This window comes from Bos indicus, chromosome X (assembly GCF_029378745.1).
Source record: "Bos indicus isolate NIAB-ARS_2022 breed Sahiwal x Tharparkar chromosome X, NIAB-ARS_B.indTharparkar_mat_pri_1.0, whole genome shotgun sequence".
Classification (NCBI taxonomy): Eukaryota; Metazoa; Chordata; class Mammalia; order Artiodactyla; family Bovidae; genus Bos; species Bos indicus.
The window spans coordinates 114,073,656-114,095,231 of record NC_091789.1 but is presented as its reverse complement, the minus strand read 5'-3'; the positions used below and the strand labels follow the sequence as shown (position 1 = coordinate 114,095,231).

General features: G+C 39.8%; 1 protein-coding gene across 2 annotated transcripts in view; it reads right to left on the bottom strand.

Moving 5' to 3' along the window:
- Positions 1-3,336: 3,336 nt before the first annotated feature.
- The window catches only part of PRRG1 (proline rich and Gla domain 1), a 143,416-nt gene continuing 125,176 nt past the window's right edge, over positions 3,337-21,576 (bottom strand). For both annotated transcript variants that reach the window (XM_070784442.1, XM_070784441.1), the window contains one exon: positions 3,337-7,152. In XM_070784442.1, coding sequence (XP_070640543.1) covers positions 6,667-7,152 — 486 coding nt within the window. In that variant the 3' untranslated portion in view covers positions 3,337-6,666. The remainder of the gene's footprint in view (positions 7,153-21,576) is intronic.

The window sequence follows — 21,576 nt, the reverse complement described above, 5'->3', positions numbered from 1 at the left end:
TTTACCTTTAAGTATTTTGACTGCCTTCTCTCCCTGCTACCCTGCCCTGTTGCTGCCTCCAACTTGGGAGATTTCCAAGTCAGGTTAAATAAACATAAACCCTTTGAGCTGGTACTTCAGGAAGCCAAAATACAGAGCTGAGCAACCAACCTCTATTCTTTGAGGATAAGATTCATTTTTCTCCCTCTGGTACTAGGAACCTCGTCGAGAATTCTACAGTGCCAGTGAGAAGGGAAGCCAGGGCTAAGGACAGGGTAAAGGAAACATTTTTTCTTGATTGGTTGCTATAAGCTTTAAGTAGTTTCCAGAGTGCTAATAAAGTTGATTCTGCCAGATTTTGGCAGGTTTTTTTTTTTTTTTTTTCTGATTTTGTGGAAGAACATGGAGTTACCTATTTTCATGTACACTGCTGCTGCTGCTAAGTCGCTTCAGTCGTGTCCAACTCTGTGCGACCCCAGAGATGGCAGCCCACCAGGCTCCCCCGTCCCTGGGATTCTGAAGGCAAGAACACTGGAGTGGGTTGCCATTTCCTTCTCCAATGCAGGAAAGTGAAAAGTGAAAGTGAAGTCGCTCAGTCGTGTCTGACTCTTAGCAACCCCATGGACTGCAGCCTACCAGGCTCCTCCGTCCATGGGATTTTCCAGGCAAGAGTACTGGAGTGGGGTGCCATTGCCTTCTCCGTTCATTGACATTACTCTATGCTTATTTTAAAACATAGTTTATGAGTATATTCAAACTATCATTTCCACAAATGCAAAAGGACTGATTATTGAAAATGTAGCAAACAGTATGGTGATGATGGAAATGATGTAAACAAAGAATCAGAACTGTCAGCATTCTGTGGTGCTTCTGCTGACAAAATTCTGATAGTGTATGTTGGTGGTCGGGGCAGTACACTTGTGAGTTAGGAACAACTGGACCAGAAAAAACGTTAAAACTCTAAGCAGTCCATTAGTGGAAGAGATTCTGTAGATTGTTTTAGTGTGTGTGTAAAGATGAGGGACTAAGAAACTGGACATCAGTGGGAGATGTTAAGTGATGATGTTCATCAAATTCTAACATTTGCAGAGGAAACTTTGACCTGAAATAAGGGCAATTGATAAGGAAGGTCATAGACAGTGAGGTTCCAAGCTTCTCACTTCTGTCATCAGTCATCATCGTCTCATCTGTTTAATATATTAGGGTTCTCTGAAGAAAATATTTCAAACTTTGTTTCCATTGTTAAAAACTTATAAAAATCACAATATAGCCTGATAGGACTGCATGATGACAATGACTAATTTTATAATATAAAATTTTCAGCCAAAAGATTGTGAGATGGGGTGGAATTAGGGTTATACCAAATTAGAAGATTAGAAGGTTAGGCCAGTCTAATTCCCAGGGACAAAGCTATAGGCACCACTGCTTTCTAATCCCATTAGTGTCTGTCACAAGGTAGGTACTTTGTAAGTATCTATCATCTGAGTTACTAAGACAATAAGGTTAGATAAGCCTGTGGGACCAGATTATAGCAGGTTTTGCTCTAAAAAAAAAAAAGCAGTAGATAAAATAAATAAAAGTACTGAGAACAAAATATCATCATACAAAGTTTAAGGAAATGGCATGTGATAAGAATTACAAGACAAAGACAAACAAGAGACCAGCCAGAAAGGTACTAAGGTTTTGGTCAATGAAAGGCCTCATTTTAGGTGGCAACCCACTCCAGTATTCTTGCCTAGGAAATCCTATGGACAGAGGAGTCTGGCGGGCTACAGTCCATGGGATTACAAGAATCAGAGACGACTGAGCGACTAAACCACAACCACATACTTGTGGAAGGGAGGTAAAGGGATTAAACAGAATTCTGGCCCTCAAAGAGCTTTAGGTATGTCAGAAAGGCTTAGAATGAGTAGGTGATTTCAAGGAGGGCCAGGAGATAGAAGAGCAGCTCTGGAATTTATAGCCTGAACTTTTTGGAAATACTTTGAAAAAGGAAGAGGGACAAGTCCATATGGCTACAGCCAAGTGTGAAATTTTAAAAACTGATCTGTTATGATCGATGTGAGAATAGTGTTCTCTTTAAGGAGGGGGGTAGGGTAACAGGGGAGAAGGCAATGGCACCCCACTCCAGTACTCTTGCCTGGAAAATCCCATAGATGGAGGAGCCTGGTTGGCTACAGTCCATGGGGTCCCTAGGAGTCAGACACGACTGAGCAACTTCACTTTAACTTTTCACTTTCACGCATTGGAGAAGGAAATGGCAACCCACTCCAGTGTTCTTGCCTGGAGAATCCCAGGGACGGGGGAGCCTGGTGGGCTGCTGTCTATGGGGTTGCACAGAGTCGGACATGACTGAAACGACTTAGCCAGCAGCAGGGTAAGAGGGAGCCTTCTGCGGGTAGAAATATCTTGATCTAGGTTTTAGGTTTCATGGATGTGTTAAGATGTATGTTATAAAATTTTTAGAAACTGATGTTTTTAAAAGTACCTAAACTTACACTTATAAAATATACATTTTAGGCTTACAATTTATACTTAAAATTTTTCCTTGGATATAAGTAAATTGTTTTAATTTTGTATATCATAAAGATCAAGTCATATTTACATTTGCTTAGTTAATGACACGTCACATCAGCTTCTCATCTTTGAGGTAACTATACTTAGGGAGATGTCCTGTGGTCATATACGTTTCCATCTTTTGCTTTCCTTTCTCAGTGTGTCATGTCAAATGCAAGCTATTCTGCTAAGGAGAAAACACAGGTCTTTTGTATCTGTAGACAACACTGTTCCCAGTAGTCGACAAACTCCACTATAGCAGGGAACTGAGTCTACCCCTTTGGAACAAGTGTTCCCATTTTGTATCATTCCAGCATCATTCACAAGTAGTGTGGATCATTCTTTCTTAGGCTTCGAACACCCTGAAGTTTTCAGCAGGTAATTTTTGATTACTGAGCAGTGTTCCCTAAATTCCTAAGAAAAAAAGAAGTGTAATAATTTTACCATGTTAAAAAGATCACAATAAGAGCTTATACAGCATGTTTATCACCTCACCATAATCTAATTATTAACAAATGGCAGAAGAAATCTTTTGGGTTTAAAAATAGCTTTATTTAGCATACCCAAAACAGAAACATAAGAAAAACCTTACCTGGAATGAACATAAAATAGTTAAATACCATAATTTAATGTAAACCAGCTGTTTAAAAATGTGAAATATTATCAAATACATGCTATTTACACAGAACCAAGGTAAAGCTCCCTCCACAGTTATTCTATCAGATCATCAATCTTGAAGTCATCATTAACAGTGAATCAAACACAGCATCTGTATTTGTACTGGTCAATAGGAAAAAGAAATCATTATTAAACAGATACAATTCATTGTGACATTCAAAGCAGGGAGGCAGAAAAGTGCCAGTTCTAGGATTCCAGACACAATCACTGCAGATGGAGGTCTGGAAACCGATCCACTAAAAGACCAGGTAGCCCATTCTTTCATGTAAATATACACTGGTTGATTCAATGTAGTTACTTCTTAAGAAAGGTACTAAATAGATCTGTAAAAATAAACATTTATTAAAAATGATCAAAGGTGAATGTAATATCAGTCAGGTAAGAAAGGCTAAAGCATAAAAATAGACACTATTCCAGACAAGCCCCTTTAATTATAACAAATGTTAAGAAACTCAGTGTACAAAACCAGATAGGGTAGCAAAAGGGTTTCTAAAAAGGTCAAACCCAAACCAAGATCAAACAAACTAACAGACTGTTTCTTAAAGAAAGTATTGTGTTTATCTTAGACATTTGCTTAGCCTGTCATTATCACCTGAATGCGGCCATGAGACCTGTGGCTGATGTGAACGGTGTGGAATAGTGTGTTCTCTGACAACGGTCTAAAAAGCTATAGCCATTGATCAGTGTAAGCATTTGGCGTTTGCTTCAAGGATCAACATTCATTCTTATACTTAAATTCAGGTATCTCTAAGAGGCAGCGTTAAATTCACTATCAGGAGTTTAGAATGTAAAATTAAATGACAAGTATGTATAGTTAGTAATAGAACATCCTGCTCCTTTGTCTCATCCTGTAATTTTCAATCTTTTGGTCTCCAGACCCCTTTATATTCTTAACATTTGTTGGGGATCTGGACACCAAAGAGCTTTTGTTTATGAAATTTATAGCTACCAGTATTTGCCATATTAGAAAGTAAAAGTGAAAAAAAAATAAGTACTTATTGATTTAAAAATATAAAAGTCCCCAAATTAAAAAGTCCATTACATGCTAAACACAAATAACATTTTAAAGCAAATAGCTATATTTTTTAAAACAAACAAAAGCATGGGAAGATGACTAACGTTTTTAACAACTTTTTGAGAGAGAAAGTGAAAAGACAACGTGTTGGTGTTATTATGAAAATACTGTTGGTCTCACAGACCCCCCTCAAATTTGAATGTTCTCAAGGACTCCCATCGGGGCTCATTGCCATTTGTTGAGAACTGCTGGTTTAATCTGAGGCCTGATATTAATGACAAAAGAAAAAGTCCACACAAAAGGAGCCTTAATTTTTCTCTAAACCAAAATACATTACTGGCTCAAACACTCCCATTCTCAGCTTTAAGTAGAAGCCAGAGATTACCATGTACTCAGGGCCAAATTCAAAACAATGCTGTCATTTCTGCTGAGACCAGGTTCGAGATTTATTAATTTTTAGTCCATGAAAGCCGTAAAACCTGTTATCTAAACACAGTCAGCGGTAGTTCCCTTTCCAGCATTTGCTTACTCCTGCTTGTGCTGAGCGGACAGTTGTCATTAAGTAGGCCCAGCATTGGTACAGACCAGAGAATGACAGGTGTTGAACTAAGAGCCCACACACTCAAATTAGGAACCTGTGAGCCACTAATGGAGCAGCCTGCTCTATTTCTCACTGTGAAAACTCAGATACATTTTAGGGAAACAGAAGCTTCTTCCCCCATGAGAGCAAGGAGAACAATGCTGCGACCTTACACCTAGAGTGCTCTTCGGGTCTTACAAATGACTTTCACACATATCATCTCATTGCATCCTTTTAAAGCCCCAGGAGGGACTTTAAAAGGCAGGGCGAATGATACTATCGCCATTTCAGAGGTAAGTAAAGAGCTTGAGGGTCAGATATGGGTCTTTCCCAAAGTGGCCTGGCAAGGGTATGGCAGAGTGGGATCTGAATTCAGGTCATCTGACTCCTAGTTCAAGGTCCTCCCAAGCAGTCCTCCTCCTTAGGGTTTAGGGGAGTCTGCGTGGGGATGGATATGGAAGCCGCAGGACATGACGCTTCCAAAACCTGCTTGCCTTCTGCCTGATCAGCCATTTTCTCCAACACTAAGGAGCTGTGGGAGTGGCACAGAAATCTGACCGATATAATGCATTTTCTATCAGTGCATGTATAACTGTTGGATTTTTTCTTCTTTCCTAGCCAGTTTATGTTGGCAATTCATTCACAGCCTGTTCCCCCTGCTCCAAAGATTTTCAACCAAAATTCTGCAGTTAAAAAAATCTGAAAATACAAAATGAAATAGCAACTGTGAGATATGTTTGCAGCTATAACTAGATTTATTGTGCGCCTGGCACAACACAGACTTTGCAGTCTTCCTCTGCCAACTGGAGAATAATGCAGAAATCACAGTTCTTAATTTAAGGGAAAATTGGTAATGATCTTGAGACAAAGGCTTCACTCTATACAAAAACATTAAGAAAATAATTCCCAGGGTTTTAACTAAATTCTTACTTGCTAGAAGATTCTGGGGTGGTAGGAGAGCAACTAGAGTAAAAGGCAATGTAACATGGAGAAAGAAAGTGTTGCCAATGAGCCAAGGAGAAGTCTGCATCCGTTCTGTCATCGATTTGAGTATCTACTTGAGAAATGATTCTTTTGCCAGGAAATCCACTCCACCAAGATGTTAATACAAATAGCATGTGACATTCAAGGACACTAAGCAAACACTGTTTAATTTTTGTGGGGGAGGCAGTCAATTACAGCACCAAAATCCCTCCTGTGAAAGCAGCCAAAAGCCATGAAGGACCAGTGATTTTCTTGCTGTCCACTAGGAACAAGGTATCAATTATTATGCCTTCCTTCTCTCTCTGTCACCCTCTGAGATGTTCCTCAAGTCAAAACTGACTATATGCATTTTTTTCCCTTTTAAGGAAGTTTAAGAAGGTTAACAAAAGCCTGTAAAAATTTAAAAGCAGGCTAAGTTCATCTTATTTTCAAAATTCAACAGCACATTGCTGTTACACAAATTGTTGGTGCCTTCCCCCAACCTCCAATTTTGGTGAGTAATGTTCTCTTTACAGGTGATTTAGATAGATGTTAATGACTTTTTAACAGGTGCCCATATACTGGGCTGATGTACACACACGTCTATGTTCATGTACATATATACATAAACATACATGCGCACACACCAAAGTACGTCTCCTAGGAAGACCTCCACTAGTATTTTTCCCTCTTCACATATTTCCATTAGCAAAAATGAGCATGGATAAAGAGTTTAGAGTGGGAAACAGAACTAATGAAAATCAAATCGGAGAATATGAAGTGGTATGCTGTCAGAGTCCAATAAGTCAGATGCACGTGTATGTAGTGGTAAAGTGCTAGAAAGTTCTCTCATTAGTATTTTAAAAACGATTATAGTAGAAAGAAGTTTGCAGTTTCATTTGATAGTGGTGACCACAGGCACCATAGCAATGGCACTGGCTGAGTTGGAGTTGATGATGTCCTCATACTCCGGAGGCGGATCAAGATGAGGTTCTGTTTCACTCCTCCGCAGGTTCATCTGCCCAGTGGCTTCCTCGTAGGTTGGTGGGGGATCGCAGTTGGACAGGCGAGTGGAGACGGAATCTGAGCGCCCAACCACGTATTCCAGGAAGCCTGGGGACAACCCGCTGTTATCAAAGACTTCATCTGGTGGGGGAGGTGTAGTGATGATATTGAGGTGTTGAGGGAAAGGAATATGACTTTCCGTCACTGTCTGTCGGCGAGTCTTGTTTCTTAGGAAGCATCTCCAGATCAGGAAAATGACAAGGAGGATAATGAAGAGGCCAAAGATTAATGGAAAGGTAAGGTAAAACTGAAACCAGTCACTTCCTCTGTTACTCTCTCCTTGTTGTGCTTTTGTGTACGTGTTCCAAAACTCCTTCTGAAAATAGAAGAGGAGATTAACTGTAAATCAACATGATCCAAAGATCGGAAATAGCAAATGAACGCATATCTGGGTTTTATTAATATGATGAAAAGAAAACCCCAAACCAGATTTGTTGGTTCCAGTGACCTGCGGCCTGTATTTTCCCTGACAAGAAACTGTAGATCATGGTGCTCCCTCTGGACTCTCCCCTAAAATGGGGAGTCAGAACCCAAGGTCTTCAAGACTTGGTGTTTTTTGTATTTTCAGTTATGATATATTGGAAGGGCAAAAAGCATAAAGAATTTTCCCTTTTCCAAATATACCACCTAATCTCCCCTTTAATATAGAAGGTAAATACCATTTTCCATGTCCAATTATGAGAGAGGGACCCCATCATCATTGTGCTATTTCAGGCTGTTGGAGGCTCTTAGTGCTCAGATGCAATGCCTTGTTTCCCAATAGCTCTGTTTGGGACTCTCTCCTACCAGGTATTCCCCCCCCCAGCCCCAGAGTACACAGATTTAATGCATCTAAACACTCAATAAGTAGTGGTGATTATAATGAATTTTTGTATATCATGGGCTTCCCAGGTAGCTCAGATGGTAAAGAATCCGCCTGCAACGCTGGAGACACAGGAAACGTGGGCTCGATCCCTGGGTTGGGAAGATCCCCTGGAAAAGAGGATGGCTACCCACTCTAGTATTCTTGCCTGGGAAATCCCATGGACAGAGGAGCCTGACAGGCTACAGTCTATGGAGTCAGACACAACTGAGTGATTAACAGTTCACTTGTGTATCATAAGTCTGCTTCAAATTGGAGTAATCTATATCCCAAACCTTGGTACAAACACCACCCCCAATGCTTAAACTTAGCCAATAATGTTTGTTTTTTTTCCCTCACAATATTTGTTTGCAGGCTACTGATAGTATTTAAACACCCAGCAGAAGGTAAGACTGTGGGCGCTAAAACTGTTTGTTTCATAGCACTGTCTTTTATTAGTCGTAAAGGCTTTTAAAGTACTATGTGGGTCTAAGAATGACCCACAGTGTTCCACCCCTAAACTTGGTCGTCTTATAAGGTACATTATTATTCCAACATTCCGTGATTCTAAGATAAAAGTTTGATATGCTGTAAGAAATATGGTATGATTTAGTAACAGCTGTGTGCAGGTGAAAATATGCAAGGTGCAACATTCAAACAAGCCAGAAGTAGAGACACTGTAATCCCAAAGTGTAGAGCATTTATGTTAGGACAATACCCCAAACTGGAAATTAAATTTTTATTAGTGAAACAGTCAGTTAATAATCCAGGTTGAAAACTCATGAAGCTTTTTGTAAACAATAAAAGTGTACACTATTTTTGTATAACTGTTACTTTTAGTATTGCCAACTTTATTACAGAAAATATAGATTATATAAAAATTTACTAATGCAGAAATATCTGAAAAGGAAAAACCAATCATCTGTAATTACATTGCAAAGATAAAATCACTATTAACATTTTTGGTTTACAACTACTCTCTGCCAACTCTCAGTCAAATCCTTACACAAATGTACATTTTTTAGAAAGTTGGAATCAAACTGTACTAAATCTCAATAAAAGTTTTATTAATCTACTTATAGAGACCTACCAAGTATCTACTTTGTAGGTAACTTTCTTAATCGATAGAGATGAGGATTTCTCCTCTCTTTGCCATCTCTCAGCTCACCATCTCCTTCCCCTCCATTTAATCTTAACCACAAAACACAAATAATATGTGATTTCAAATAATTATATAATGTTAATCTTAGAATAAATGGAATAGACAAATGACTTTTTAATCTTGTCCAGTCACTTTTGGATAATCAATAATGCACATGAAAATGGTTCTGTTTTGTTTTGTTTTCATGCTTGGCTGGTATAAATCAATGTCTGTGGTTTCCTTGGCACACTTGGGAAAAAGCAGCAAAGTTGTGATTTTTTTTTCCTTTGGGAGAAAAAAACGTTAACCCTTGAAAATAAAAGTGTGATTCTATTTTAAAGACAAAGCTTAGACAATAGAATAGAATCATCACAGCAGCTTTTTACTTTACTAATAGCAACACAATTCGCAAGCTGCACCTAATAATCATCCCCACTTGCAGATGAGGAAATGGAGGCTCAGTGATGTTACCTTATAATAAAACCAAGGTCACTTAACACACACATGTTGGAGCTGGCATTTGAATGCAACAGGCCTGGTGTCAGAGCAAAACAAAAAGCAGTCTGTCCTGATGCATAAGGTATGTCAAACTTGGACAGTTTCCTAGAAAATTCAATCTTTCTCATCATGCTAAATGTGTAGTTTGAAAACAAGTAACATTCATTGATCTGAATAAAAAGGTACTGCCAAGATTTATTTCTTTGGAAACTAGACTGACTTTGTCCTTGAGGCAAGAGAATCAGGGAAATACTCACTTAAAATCAAGTAAAATAACTGTCATTCAAATAGACAAACCAGGTTTATGTCTCTCTAAGCTATTTAGATTGTTCTTTATTTTACTGGAAATAGCCAGAAGATATTCAGAAAGCAAATAAGTGATTTCAAGACTAAGTAAAACAGTGCTTTAGAGGCAGTGGATGTTTATTTAAGAAAGAAAATTTTAATGAAAGAAAGGGATTCAGTCATTTTAGGTAATGCTAAAATTACATAGATAATGAATCTCAAGGGATCAGAGGGGTCTGGCAAATCATTCAGGTATGGATGAACCCTTGCACCCCTGGGATAAATCCCATTCGATCGTGGTGTGTGATCCTTTTAATGTTCTGTTGGGTTCGGTTTACCAGTATTTTGTTGAGGATTTTTGTGTCTGTGTATGTTTATTAGTGATAATGGCCTGTAATTTTCTATTTTTGTTGTATCTTTATCTAGTTTGGGTGACAGGGTGATGGTCGTATCACGGAATGAGTTTGGGACTGTTCCTTCCTCTGCAATTTTGTGGAAGGGTTTCAGAAGGATAGGTGTTAACTCTTCTCTAAATGTTTGATAGAATTCACCTGTGAAGCCATCTGGTCCTGCACTTTTTTGGTTGGGAGGTTTTTTGTTTTTGTTTTTTACATGTACTTACATACTTATTAATAATGAGAGATTTTTTTCTTCATGTTTTGAAATACTGATGTTAGGTTTCAGATCCCATGACCGGATTCCACCAGCACCCTAAAAGATAGGCTCTCATTATGGTAAGCAGAGCTAGGGATTACAAATCTATGCCTTAGCATTTTTGGGAGTTTTTAAATCACAGTTTCAGTACTTGTGACAGGTCTGTTCATATTTTGTATTTCTTTTTAGTTGAATCTTGGGACACTGTACCTTTCTAAGAATCTGTCCATTTTATATAGTTGCCTTATAGTCCTCGGTATTTCTGTGGTTTCTAAGTTCTCCTTTTCATTCCTAATCTTAGGTTTGTGCCCTCTCTTTTTTCTTGATGAGTCTGGCTAAAGGTTTATGAATTATCTTTTCAAGGAAGCGGTTTTTAGTTTCACTAATCTTTTCTATTGTTTTCTATTTATCTGTGCTTTAATCTTTATGATTTCTTTCCTTCTACGAACTTTGGGGTTGTTTGTTCTTTCTCTAGCTACTGTAAGTGTAAGGTTAGATTATTTGAGCTTTTTTCTTGTTCCCTGAGGTAAGATTGTATTGCTGTAAACTTCCCTGCTTTTGCTGCATCCCATACGTTTTGGATTGTCATGCTTTTGTTTACCTAGAGATAAATGAATTTTTTTTTTTCTTCAGTGATCCATTGGTTGTTATTTGTTGCTTTTCCCTTGTTGCTTTTTATATTTTCTCTAGTTTTTGACAATTATTTCGGAGGCAAGAGCCCCAAAAGATAGATGTTTCATCACAGTAGGTAAGTATGTGAAAGATTCTACCAAACCAAATTTGTTGCTATTTTATTATAAAATGTCTGCTTTTCTGATTTGAATTTTCTCAATACCATTTTTAAGTGGAATTTGAGTGACTCAAGGCCTGAAGGACCGTATTCCTAAATTCAAAGAGTAAAGCCAAGAATATTTTTCCAGTCTTTGAGTAATCAGCTCAGAACCTACCTATGTGGTAAAGTTTGGAAGTGGGTGAATGGGCCCAGTGAGTTTGTATTGCTGAGGGCCCGGCAGCATTTATACTCAGCACTCACATTCTCCCTTTTACTGAACAAGTACGACAGGGAAGGAAAGACCACCAGAGAGAAGGGACAGAAGCCACAATCCTAACTCCAAAAGCTGCCTTGTTGAGAACAGGTCAGAATATTCCAGCAAGAGGTCGTTGAACACTGTTAAGATTCTTTATCTAGACGGATGTTCTAGGGTAAAAAAAAAATCCCTGTAAAAGTTACTTTGTGTTCTTTCGTTCATCAAAAGAGTAGGACTATGTAGATCTAACTTCTGAGAAAACAAAGACTACTTGTAAATTATGAACTACGATATAAAAGGTAAGGCATTCTCTTGAAAATTGCCACTAGAGTATATAATTTGCTGAAAAGCAATATTTATGATAAGTATGGTTTCAACTTATTTTACTATAAGTTGTAAAAGATATGGCTGGGGGATGAAGAACAAGGTACAGTTTTTCTTTTATTTTTAATTGGAGGATAATTACAGTATTGTGATAGTTTCTGCCATACATCAACATGAATCAGCCACAGATATACATATGCCCACTCCCTCTCAAACCTCGCAACCCCCTTAGGTTGTCACGGAGCACTGGCTATGGGTGCCGTGCATCATAGAGCAAATTCCCACTGGCTGTTTTCCATATGGTAATGTATATGTTTCAGTACTACCTTTAAGTCATCCCTCCCTCTCCTTCCCCCGCTCTGTCTATAAGTCTGTTCTCTATGTCTGTGTCTGCTTTGCTGCCCTGCAAATAGGATCATCGGTACCATCTTTCTAGATTCCATATGGATGCAATATGATATTTGTCTTCTCTTTTTGACTTAACTTCACCCACCTCATTAGAACTGACTCAAATGTGTTCAGAAGTTACAGTTCTATCTTTTAAAAAATTATGGGGATTATTATTTTGCTAGGCAGCATAGAGCTTACATAAAGTAAAAAACTCTGTAATTTAGGTATAATGGTTAATGGTTGTAAAACTGTAAAGGTTCAGATTCAGGATACTTGAGGTGGGAACTGATAGCTGTCCCAGTATAAGAGGCAACAGGAGAACTCTCAAGTCCCAAAATATCCCTTGTAAGCAGCACTAAAAACTGACTGGTATTTTAGGGTTGCAGTTGAATATACCAATGTAGGAAGACCCCGGAGAAGGCAATGGCATCCCATTCCAGTGTTCTTGCCTGGAAAATCCCAGGGACGGGGGAGCCTGGTGGGCTGCAGTCCATGGGGTCGCACAGAGTCGGACACGACTGAAGTGACTTAGAAGCAGCAGGAAGGCCCAGACTGCACTTCCTTCTGTGGACACATCAGATCTATGCAGGGAACAATTGTTTTCTGGAAAAAACCTATAAAACTAGCAGAGCAACTTCTATTCATCAGGTGAACCAGGAAAAAACCCTACACTGAGCTGAATAGGAAAGGCTGGGACACAACCTCCCCATGGACCCCACCCGGCGTGTGAGGACCTATCATGGGGAGGGATCTCAGAAACATGAGCTGTTCTCCTTGAGGAGTAAAGGATTTGAGCTCACGTGGGGGCACCCTGACTGTATTTAGCAGGATGGGAGCAGACTCAGAAGCCCCCAGACTTCCTGTGAAAGAGACTCACTTGCTGATCTTAAAGCATCAATCGGCCTGAGGCACAGGCCTCTGAGATAGCAGACATCTTTTAGGCCTAATGCAATGCTCTGGGGGTGGAGGACGGCAGGGGCCACCTTGGCATCCTGGAAAGGGGCTTGTAGCTTTGTGTGCAGCTGCAATTTCTGAGGGTTCTCTCTGGGTGTCTGGCTCTGGTAGGGCTTGTGCACACAGGTGACCCAGGGCAGAGCAAGAAGCAGCACTGAGGTGCCAATTCCTTCTGGGAAAGAGGCTTTATGTCACAGCTCTGTGGCCTGAGGGGCAGATTTCTTCGGAAACATACAGCTACGGCCCCCTGTAGTCCTCTCCAGAGCACCAGCACCTCCCAGAGGGGAGCCTGTACATGTGTCTGCTGCCCCCTAATCACCTGGCTGTGATGGCTAGCAGGTCCTGTGTTTGTGGACCTCTCGATAGTGGAACAGATGTTAATAGTTCCTGGCTGGCTACCACTCTCAGGGCACAGCACAGACACAGATTGAAACACAGCCCAATTTTTGTGTGCAAAATCCTTCTTTGCTTGTCTTAGAGCTTCAGGCTGAGGAGCAAGATTCCGGTTTGGTGCTTATATAGAGAGATTTCTGAAGGCTCTCTGTGGCTGAAGGCCAGAGGATGGTGCCTTTGCACTCTCCCAGCACACTGCTCCAGGCTGCTGTATCTCCTAGAAAGGTGCTTGTACCCTCCATCCGGCACCCCGACTTTGTAGGCTGCTGGCTAGGACACAAGTCTATACCACTGGGCCCTGGTAGTCAGATGACTTACCCTTGTGGTGCCACAGGACTATAGAGTATGTTCACACATTTTAAAAGCTGCTGTTTGAGGTCTGGCTTCTCATCAGCCTGAATGTAGGTGCTGATGGTGATCCTCTTCTTTGGGTCGCTGAAATGTCTTGGCACACCCCCAAGGACTGGGAGCCAATAGAAATAAAATGGGCTGCTTGAACAATCACAAAGGTTTGACAGGCAACCAAGCGCTAGGACAGGGTTGAGTGACAAGGTTCTTTTGTAGACGACTACTTCAAGACTGGGAGAGATGGTGGTTTCATCTACTAAATAGAAACCAACAGAGAGTCAAGGAAAATGAAGAGAGGAATGATGAAACATCAGAATAAAACCTTTACCGAAACAGCGGTAAGTGAGTTATCTGATGAAGAGTTCAAAACAATGATCATAAAGGTGCTACTGAACACAGGAAAGGAGTGGGCACACACAGTGATAACCTCAAATGGAAGTTACAGAGCTGAAGAATACACTAGAGGAGTTCAGCAGCAGACTAGATGAAGCAGAAAAGGTCAGGCATTTGAAGACAGGTGAGTGAAACTCAGCCAGTGAGAGCAGCGAAAAGGGAAAAAAAAAAAACCAAAGATAGATAGCTTAAAAGACTTTGGGGACAACATTGAACTGACTTAAGATTTGCATTTTAGGGAGGTGCCAGGAGGAGGAGAGAGAGAAAAGCATGGAAAGATATTTTAAAGAAAGAATGGGGAAGGAAACAGACATCCAGATTGGGTTCATCTTGTTTGGAACTCTCCAGGTTTCCCAAAGAGACACATACCAAGACAGATTATAATTTAAAAAATTAAAATTAAGGAGAGACTTTTAAAAGCAGCAAAAGAAAAACAATATGTAACATACATAAGACCAGCAGTAGATTTTTCAGCAGAAATGTTGAAGGCCAGGACGGAGTGGCATGATCTATTCAAAGTGCTGAAAGGAAAAAAAAACTTCCAACCAAGAACACACTCCCCATCTAAATAGTTATTCAAAGTTGGGAAGAGGGTTTTTTGGACAAGCAAAAGGTAAAGGAGTTCATTACCAGCCTTATAAGAAATGTTACAGAATTTTCTTCAAGCTGAAAAAAGGCACTAATTAAATCTCACTGGTAAAGGTAAATAATGTAATAAAATGTAATAAAAAGGTACATAATGTAGTAAAATGGTAGATTAATCATTTATAAAGCCAGTATGAATGTTAAAAGACAAAAGTAGTAATAAAAATAACTAACTACAATCCCATTACTGTTGACCCTTGAACAACACAGGGGTTAGGTGTACCAACCTGCTACCTACTTGAAAATTCCCATAGAACAGTTCCACATCTGTAGATTCAACCAAGAGTACACTGTGTAGTCCTATAGTACAAGTTTAGTGAAAATATTCCATGTATAAGTGAGCCTGCACAGTTCAAAACCATGTTGTTCAAGGGTTAACTGTAGGTAAGGGATATACAAGATACAAAGATGTAAAATGTGATATGAAAAGCAGAATGGAGTGGGGAGGAGTAAGAATGTAGAACTTCAGAATGTGTTCAGATTTACAACAACTTAAGTTGATAACTTGTATGTGTAAGCCTCATGGTAGCCATAAAGCAAAAACCTATAGTAGACACTTAAGATAAAGTGTACTATTCGAGAAAATCATCAAATCACAAAGGAAAAGAACAACAGATGAATGACTAGAGGAACTGCAAAGCAGTAAGAAAACATTTAACCAACAAAACAGCAATAAATATATACCTATACTTCATTGTTGCAAGACATAATTGACCTGGGGATTTTTGCAGAAGCTAGTAACTGACCAGTGATTTGTTATGTAAATGAATAGTGAACATCTGCATTTGAGTAAAAACACTTTTTTTTTGTACTTGTGCATGTCTTACTAAATAAAGCATTCTAATATTTCATTAGAGGCAGTATAGCTGGCACTCTATGCAGGAGGACAGAGCATCTATTTCAAATATACTGTTTCACTGGAAGGACATTCTGTACTTTCTGGTGGCATTTTTCTTTAGTCCTGTGGGTATTATTTCACCTAGAGTGTGTTCTTTTACCTGGAGTTGACAAGGTGGATCTTGTGGAAATGAGAAATTTCTCCATGTGTCAGTTTTGAAAATGTTATGGTAATACACCTGTGTTTCTAACATATACAAGGTTGGAACAAAAACCCAACAGAGCAAAATGTGAATGATAATGACAACTATAAGTTGGATAATAAACCCCTGGTCAGTGTTAAGCTTTAACAACTTTATACAATAATGCTAACTGTATCACTTTCTAAAAACATATTGATATGTGTTTGTTACACCAATGTTATTGCCTGGAAATGTATCAATTGATCAAGGGTTCATGATACAACTTACAATTGTCATTATCATTCACATTTAAGGCTGATGTTCTGTCTGATCTGTCCATTGATGCAAGTGAGGTATTAAAGTCCCCTACTATCATTATAAACTGCTATTTCTCCCTTTAGAGCCATTAATATTTGCTTTATATATTGAGGTACCCACTATGTTGGGTGAATGAATATTTACAAGTGTTATATACTCCTGTTCGATTGACCCCTTTCTCTGGAAAATTCAGAAATATGCAGAGATTAAACAACATATGAACAATCAATGTGTCAATGAAGAGATCAAAGAGAAAAAAATTCCAAAGACAGATGAAATGGAAACATACCAAAACTTATGGGATGAAGCAAAAGCAGTTCTAAAGGGAAGTTCATCACAATAAATTCCTATATAGAAAAACAAAAATTAGAAACAACCTAATTTTATACCTCAAAGAACTAGAAAAAGAAGGAAAAACTAAGGCCAAAGTTAAAAGAAAGGAAATAACAGATCAGAGTGGAAATACATTAAATAGGAACTAAAAAGACAATAGAAAAATCAGTGAAATTAAGAGCTGGTTCTTTACAAAGATAAACACAATTGACAAGCCTTTAGACTCCTGAGAAACAAGGAGGACTGAAATAAACATCAGAAAATAGGAGATATTACAGTTGATACCACAGAAACTGTAAGAGGCTACAATGAACAATCACATGCCAACAAGTTTGACAACTTAAATTACTAGAATGTACAAACACCAAGACCGAATCATGACTAGAAAATATGAACAGTTACTAGTGAGGAGATTATTAAAAAAAAAAAAAAAACCTCCTAACAAAAGACAAGGACCAGACTGTTTAACTGGTAAAATGTACAAAACATTCAAAGAATTATTAATACCAATCCTTCTCAAATACTTCCCCCCAAAAAGAGGAGGAACACTGCTTACGTGAGGTCTGTTGAGCTGCTGTGTGCTTTCACATACTGCCTTGGTTGTATACTGTGTTCAGGATCTTATCCCAAAGTTTCACGGCTGTTATATTAACTCAGCAGTATACCTAGAGCAGTATGCTCAAGGGCGAGGTGAGTAGACCATTAATTATAGAGACTTTAATTGACTAAATTGACTATGAATGTGCGTGAGGGTACTCCATACCTCAAGGCCAAGGAGAGCTTATGAAGGGAGACTGGATCACCAGGCTGTTGTCACTGCCCAAGGAGAGGCTCTGGGTTAAAGGCAGAATGAAACGATTCCTATAGGTAAGGAAGATAAGAGACCTCCTCTTGTGACAATCACGTTGGTGGGTCATGGCTGGACTGAGAGACTTAACCCAGAACAGAGAGAGAGCCTTGTGACGGGAAACTGGTGGCTACAATGAAAGGGAAAATACAAGAGGCCTACAGTCTGTCACTGCCTCACTCACAACTGTTGCGCTCTTTGCCCCTGAGCTGATGAGGTCCCATGGGTGCGGTACCTGCCATGATGTTGCTACACAATGGACAAATAGAAATATCCTGTCACGAACATCAGGTGCCAGCACCTCCTAACAACTTTAAGGAGGTGTACTAGTGCCTCATAACAGGAAGAAAATGAGCTGCAATCCTGCAGCCAGCAGAAAGGAAACCCCCAAAAGAGAAAGTTAGAAAAACTGAGAGATGGCAAATATGTTCCAGGCAAAGGAACAAGATAAAAAGCCACAAGAAAACCCAAATGAAGTGGAGATTGGCAACTTAGCTAACAAGGATAATGATAGTGAAGATGTTCCAGGATTTTGGAAAAGAATGGAGGCACAGATCAAGAAAGATACAAGAGACGTTTAACAGTTAAAGAACAAACAAATGAATTAGCGATACAATCACTGGAATGAAAAAGACACTAGAAGGACCCACTAGCAGAATAATTGAGGCAGAACAATGACTAGTTGGCTGAAAGAATAGTGGAAATCACTGTTGCAGAACAAAATACAGACAAAAGAATGAAAAGAAATGAGGACAGTCTCAGAGACCTCTGCTGCTGCTGCTAAGTGGCTTCAATCATGTCCGACTCTGTGCAACCCCAAAGACGGCAGCCCACCAGGCTCCCCCGTCCCTGGGATTCTCCAGGCAAGAACACTGGAGTGGGTTGCCATTTCCTTCTCCAATGCATGAAAGTGAAAAGTGAAAGTGAAGTCGCTTAGTCATGTCTGACTCTTCGCAACCCCATGGACTGCAGCTTACCAGGCTCCTCCGTCCATGGAACTTTCCAGGCAAGAGTTCTGGAGTGGGGTGCCATTACCTTCTCCAGAGACCTCTGGGACAACATTAAATGTACCAACATTCCCACTCTAGGGGGTCCCAGAAGGAGAAGAGAGAAAGAAAGGCCCTGAGTAAATATTTGAAGTGATAATAGCCAAAAACTCCCCTAACATGAGAAAGGAAACAAAGTCCAGTAAATACAGACTCTCAGGTAAGATAAACTTATGGAGGAACATGCTGAGACACATACTAATCAAACAGAAAAAAAATTATAAAGACAAAGAAAAAATATTAACACATAATAAAGGGAAAAGCAAAAATAACATAACAGGGAACTCCAATAAGGTTGCTGCTGCTGCTGCTAAGTCGCTTCAGTCGTGTCCAACTCTGTGCGACCCCATAGACAGCAGCCCACCAGGCCCCGCCGTCCCTGGGATTCTCCAGGCAAGAACACTGGAGTGGGTTGCCATTTCCTTCTCCAATGCATGAAAGCGAAAGTGAAAGTGAAGTTGCTCAGTCGTGTCTGAGTGTTAGCGACCCCCTGGACTGCAGCCCACCAGGCTCCTCCGTCCATGGGATTTTCCAGGCAAGAGTACTGGAGTGGGGTGCCATTGCCTTCTCCCCCAATGAGGTTATTAGCTGGTTTTTCAGCAGACGTTCTGCAGGCCAGAAGTGAGAAGCATGATGTATTTAAGGTGATGAAAGCCAAGAAATAACAGTCAAGAATAGTCTGCCCAGCAAAGCTCTCATTCAGATTTGTCCGAAAAATCAAAAGGTTTACAGACAAGCAGAAGTAATGGAATCCAGCACCATAAGACCATATTTACATCAAAGATAAAGGAACTTCTCTGGGGCAGGGAAAAACAAAAAGGCCACAGCCAGAAACAAGAAAATTACCAATGGGAAAGCTCACCAGTCAAAGCAAATAAACGGTACATGTAAGAAATAATCTGCACACAAATATGATATCAAAACCAGCAATTGTGAGGAGAGTACAAGTGCAAGATACTGGGAATGAAATGGAAATTGAGATAACGGAAACTAAAACAACCTTGCACATACAGAGAATGCAGTATCAAACCTCACGGGGAAAAATCCTCACAGGAACTGCACACCAAAAATCTACAACAGATACACAGACATAAAAAAGAAAAAGGAAGCCACACACAACACTGAAGTTATTCATCAAATCACAAGAGAAGATAAAAAGGGAAGAGAAAAAGACTTGTAAAAATGAACCAAAACAATTAAAAAATGACAATAGGAACATACATATTAATAATTATCTTAAATGTCAATTGATTGAATACTTCAACCAGAAGGCACAGACTGGCTGGCAGGCTGCGAAAACACCACCTGTATATATGCTATCTACAACAGACTGATGAACAGTACAAGAAGGCAAAAAGATATGACACTGGAAGATAGGCCCCCAAGGTCGGTGGGTGTCCAATTTCCTACTGGAGAAGAGTGAAGAAATAGATCCAGAAAGAAAAAAAGAGGCTGTGCCAAAGTGGAGACGTTGCCCAGTTGTGGATGTGTCTGGTGGTGAAAGTCAAGTCTGATGCTGTAAAGAACAATATTGTACAGGAACCTGCAATGTTAGTTCCATGAAGAAAGGCAAATTGGAAGTGGTCAAACAGGAGATGGCAAGAGTGAACATCGACATTTTAGGAATCACTGAACAAAAATGAACTGGAATAGGTGAATTATATTTAGATGACCATTATATCTACTACTGTGGGCAAGAATCCATTGGAAGAAATGGAGTAGCCCTCACAGTCAACAACAGAGTCCGAAATGCAGTACTTGGGTGCAGTCTCAAAAATGACAGAATGATCTCTGTTTCCAAGGCAAACCATTCAATATCACAGTAATCCAAGTCTATGCCTTGGATTTTTCATTTTTCAGTAATGCTGAAGAGTGAAAGTCGCTCAGTCATGTCCAACTCTTTGCAACCCCATGGACTATACAGTCCATGGAATTCTCTAGGCCAGAATACTGGAGTGAGTAGCTGTTCCCTTCTCCAGGGGATCTTCCCAACCCAGGGATCAAAGCCAGGCCTCCTGTATTGCAGTCAGATTCTTTATCAGCTGAGCCACCAGGGAAGCCCTGGTGAATGCTGAAGTTTAATGGTTTGATGAAGACCTACAAGGCCTTCTAGAACTAACACCAAAAGAAAAACAGATGTCCTTTTCATTGTAGGGGACTGGAATAAAAAAGTAGGTCAAGAGATACCTGGAGTAACAGACAAGTTTGACCTTGGGGTAAAAAATGAAGCAGGGCAAGGGCTAAAAAGAGTTTTGCTAAGAGAACACTTAGTCACAGCAAACTCCATCTTCCAGCAATATAAAGATGACTCTACACATGGACATCACCAGATGGTCAATACCAAAATCAGATTGATTATATTCTTGGCAGCCGAAGATGCAGAACCTCTATACAGTCAGGAAAAAGAAGACCAAATTGGTGGCTCAGAAGTTAAAGCATCTGCTCACAATGTGGGAGACCTGGGTTCGATCCCTGGGTCGGGAAGATCCCCTGGAGAAGGAAATGGCAACCCACTCCAGTACTCTTGCCTGGAGAATCCTATGAACGGAGGAGCCTGGTGGGCTACAGTCCACGGGGTCACAAAGAGTACGACACGACTGAGCGACTTCACTTTTGAAGAAAAGTACGGGAAACCACTAGACCATTCAGGTATGACCTAAATCAAATCCCTTATGATTATACAGTAGAAGTGACAAATAGATTCAAGGGATTAGATCTGATAGACAGTGTACCTAAAGAACTATGCATGGAGGTTCATAACATTGTATAGGAGGTGGTGACCAAAACCATTCCAAAGAAAAACAAATGCAGAAGGCAAAGGAGTTGTCTGAGGAGGTCTTACAGATAGCTGAGAAAAGAGAAGCAAAAGGCAATGGAGAAAGGGAAACATATACCCAAGTAAATGGAGAGTTCCAGAGAATAGCAAGGAGAGATAAGAAAGCCTTCCTCAGTGATCAATGCAAAGAAATAGAGGAAAACAACAGAATGGGAAAGACTAGAGCTCTCTTCAAGAAAATCAGAAATACCAAGGGAATATTTCATGCAAAGACAGGCACAATAAAGGACAGAAATGGTATGGACCTAACAGAAGCAGAAGATATTAAGAAGATGTGGCAAGAATACACAGAAGAACTATACAAAAATGATCTTCATGACCCAGATAACCACTTTGGTGTGACCACTCACATAGAGCCAGACATCCTGGAGTGCGAAGTCAAGTGGGCCTTAGGAAGCATCACTGCGAACAAAGCTAGTGGAGGTGATGGAATTGCAGTTGAGCTAT